Consider the following 3,871-nt stretch of genomic DNA (forward strand, 5'->3'; position numbering starts at 1 on the left):
TCAAAGCTTTACAACATGACTTCGCCATGGCCTTTCTCAGTCTGGGAAATCGACGTTATCGGTGCAGTCTCGCCAAAAGGTCTAAATGGACATGAGTTCATCTTGGTGGTGATTGACTATTTTACGAAGTGCATGGAAGCCCAATCTTATGCTGTGTTGAAAGTGTCGCATGAGGCCAAGTTTATTAGAATCAACATCATTTGCCAGTATGGGGTTTCGAATGAGATTGTATCAGATAACGACTCACACTTCAAGAAAGAGGTGGTGGATCTGCTCGAGAAATATAATGTGGCTCTTCACAAGTCATCGACATATAGACCACAGACCAATGGAGCTGTTGAGCTGCCAATAAGAATGTCAAGAACATCTTACGGAAGATGGTTGAGACTTACAAGGACTGGCCAGACAAACTGCCGTTTGCATTCTGGGGCTACAGAACGTCAGTCCGGACATCCACAGGGGCAACCCCCTATTCGTTAGTGTATGGAATGGAAGTTGTTTTGCTGATTGAAATCGAAGTGCCATCGTTGAGGATTATGGTTGAGTATCAGATAATAGAGGTGGATTGGCAGCAGAGCAAATTCGAAGAATTGATGTTGTTTGACGAGAGAATGTTGAAGGCATTGTATCACATCCATGGCTACCAGCACAGAATTGCTAGGGCTTTTAACAAGAATGTTAAGTCCAGAAATCTCAAAGAAAGAGATATGGTACTGAAAGACAACCGAGCTCCCATCCATGACCCTAGGGCCAAGTTCTGACCCAATTGGATTGGTCCATACATCATCAAATCTATCTAGTCAGGAGGGGCGATTTTCTTTATGGATCTAGATGGCTTGGAGTTTTCACAATCGATAAATATGGACAAGTTGAAGAAATACTATCCCTGAGAGGCTCGCTAGGCCGAAAACCTGAAAGGGTGGCCTAGGCAAAAGTTAGAGCACAAAAAATTAGAAATAAAGAAAATTGAGCTCGCAAGGTTGAAAATCCAAAAGGGCGACTTTGCCAAAAGTTAGAGCGCAAAAGGAGAGAGTTAATACTCAAGTGAACCAGAACCAAACTACGTAAGGTATGATTTTCATCTTTAGGATACGTAGCCAACTTTATCCTGAAGTTTGGCCAAAACCATCTCCAACTCAACTGTTTTGTCCATTTGTCTGATCGGGCCATCTTTGTCCATCTTTTGTTAGCTTGGTTGTGTGATCTGCATGTTGACAGAAGGATCAGTTGCAATGGAGAGCAGTGATGGTGGATGTAGTTCTAAACAATTTTGATTTGGGGTTGTACATCTTGAGAATTGACTCCATGTGTGTCAGGTGGTGACCATCTCCGAAAATTGTTTTGAAAAGTTTTAATAAAAGTTGATTTTCTCAAAATTTTACCTTTTACAACTTAGACCATTTTGGGACCAAAAAGAAAATTTTTAGTGCTCACGGCTTTAATTCCATTGATTACATTCTCCAACTCTCTGATTTAACTTAAAGTTGCTTTTACATCATAAAACTTGAAAAGAAAAGTCAAAGCAATAAACTAGGGGCATAGATGAGTCAAGTGTTCCTGTGTCCTCTGCTCATGCTCGCAAAAGTCTCTGCCACCAAAGTTAGCCCAACCTGTGTCTCATCCTCGAGCTAAGCCAAGCACTCATCGAAAAGGGCATAGCTGAACCTAACCATAGGGGCCAGAAGCTCTCTTATCCTCCAAGAAGTGAGGTACTGAGTCAGGTTTGAAGTAAGAATTGTGAATGGAGCAGGGTATTCTACCCCCTCTTCTGGCCGAGTCTGATTATGTCCAAACTGGCATCTAAACCGGAATGGGAAATAGAACACGCAGCGCGTAAGGCCAATCAATTGTATGCCTGGTTATCGGGACATATCGTAGCTCATCTCAGTCAAGTTAAGCGAGGGATAACATCAGGCAATGTTGGCTCCAGATTTGCTGCACATCCAGTTGCACTACCATCTCTTTGAAGGGAAGTCTGCTAGCTGCTGGCAGAAGAAGTAAGCTTGGGTTGAATACTCGGGGCAAGGGTCCACCACTTTCAGCTTATCCATTAGCCACACTTAGGAAGGGATGAAAAATAAGAGAGATTAAAGAATGGAGAGGTGTACATTGAGAGAAATGTGAAGAAAGGGGTTTGAGAGAAAAATAAGAGCGTGAATGTCGAGTGATATGAGAATCATAAATAACAAAGGGTGGGAAACAATACCTAGAGAAGTGTAGACACCCCATTTTTGACCGACCTTAAGACTTAGACGTCACCAGTTGAGCGCTCGGTGATACTACATAATGTGCTCGTTTAGAAGTTTCAGAGTCACGGCCGTGAGCCCTGCCTCCGGACTTCCGAACCTTCTTTCGTGCCTTGCCTCGGTTTGCGAACCAGACTCGGTTTTCTCTATTTCTTTTCCTGAGGGGAGGGAGAGGTCCCGTAGACCATCTCTCAGTGGCCGTGGGCTACATTTGGTGGCCGTAGGCCATTTTGCCCATTTCGGAGCCCGGTTTCCGGTTTTTCGGGACTGTTGGCCGTGTGCCTCGGTTCGGGACCGCCCAACCATCTCTGTTTGCCCCGGTTTTTGGCATACATCTTATTTTCTCCCTTTCAAGGGACACTGGGGTTAGAGAAACCCACTTCGTGGCCGAACGCCACTTTCGGTGCTTGGCAGCCCATTTTCGGGACCCCGAACTGCGTGTTTTGGCCCCCGAGCATTCGTTTTGCATCAGTTTTCGTTCATTTTTGGCAGGTGCCTCTATTTTATCACCAGGAAGGTCATTGGAGGGTGGGAGGCCAGCAATTATCTTGGCAACCAGTTATATTCCATTTTCGCCCTCCGGCACCCGTTTTTCTCACTTCCGAGCCAATGTTGAACACCTTGGGGCCACTTTCTTCAACCCCAAACCACATATTTGTGTTGTACACACATGGGAGGATCCTAATATCATATGGCTGGCCAGAAACTCCAATTGAACCTTTTGAACCCCTCCTAAAAATGGCCTATTCTCTCTCCTGTTTTACAATTTCCAAATTCGAACCACAGGGTTGTGATGAGGGGACCTGGGAGGACACCTTTTTGTGGTGGCCGGCCACTATTTCAACTTGACCTTTTTGATCCCTAGCCGGCCGGCTAGGGGGGGTGGCCGGCCGGCCACCTGCAACTCCAAAAGGTGGCTGGCCATGATCCTCACCAAATTCACTTTACAGCTGTATAGCTGTTTCCCCCCAGAAAATATCTGTATCCGGGGGATATTTTTTTGGGGAAAACTTGCCTCCTTTTCCCCCACCTTTTCCCCACCTTTACTCCCTCTCTTTGCTCCATATAACCAGCGGGCAACATTGGTCTTGGGGGTTAGAAAAATTGGTCTTCAAGCCTTGATACACAAATCTCCCTCCATCTCTCTTATTTCCTTGAAAAACCTCCAAGTCCTACACCACCATTTCTTCTACACCACCAACCCCCACCCTTCCATCCTCCATTCCAGAAGTTTGAAGGTGTTCTCCAAGTCCTGAGGAGCCACAAAATCAAGCCAAGAGGCAACCAAAGTCAAGCCTTCAAGGGTAAGTAATATTTTTCCTTTTTTGAGCTTATTTTGGTATCTTTTCTTAGCCATACGTGCTTATTGATTTGAGCTCCGACCAAAATTGAAAAGGTCATTTTTTTGAGCTCATTTTCTTGTTTCATTAAGGGTTCAACCCTGTTTGAGCCCCCCATCTTGCACTTGCTTCAATATCTTCCTTGAATGCTGTTTTCTTGCATGCTTTGGCAGCCCATTATGATTCCATTTTTGGGCATTTTACAGAACTAAAAATACTCTTATTTTGAGCCCCCCTTCAACATTGAAGAAGGACTCATAAGCGTTTGGGACCTCCATGTGCCAT

General features: G+C 44.8%; 1 protein-coding gene across 1 annotated transcript; it reads left to right on the plus strand.

Moving 5' to 3' along the window:
- The first annotated feature begins 377 nt into the window (after window positions 1-377).
- On the plus strand, window positions 378-761 carry LOC145819129 (uncharacterized). The gene has a single exon (XM_082913087.1). The coding sequence runs from the start codon at window positions 378-380 to the stop codon at window positions 759-761; it is 384 nt and encodes a 127-aa protein (XP_082769213.1).
- Window positions 762-3,871: the final 3,110 nt, after the last annotated feature.

This window comes from Camellia sinensis, chromosome 2 (genome assembly GCF_055761805.1).
Source record: "Camellia sinensis isolate YWXY chromosome 2, ASM5576180v1, whole genome shotgun sequence".
NCBI lineage: Eukaryota > Viridiplantae > Streptophyta > Magnoliopsida > Ericales > Theaceae > Camellia > Camellia sinensis.

Coding starts and splice junctions, on each gene's coding strand:
- LOC145819129 (XM_082913087.1), top strand. CDS start 378: ATGGTTGAGACTTACAAGGACTGGCCAGACAAACTGCCGTTTGCATTC.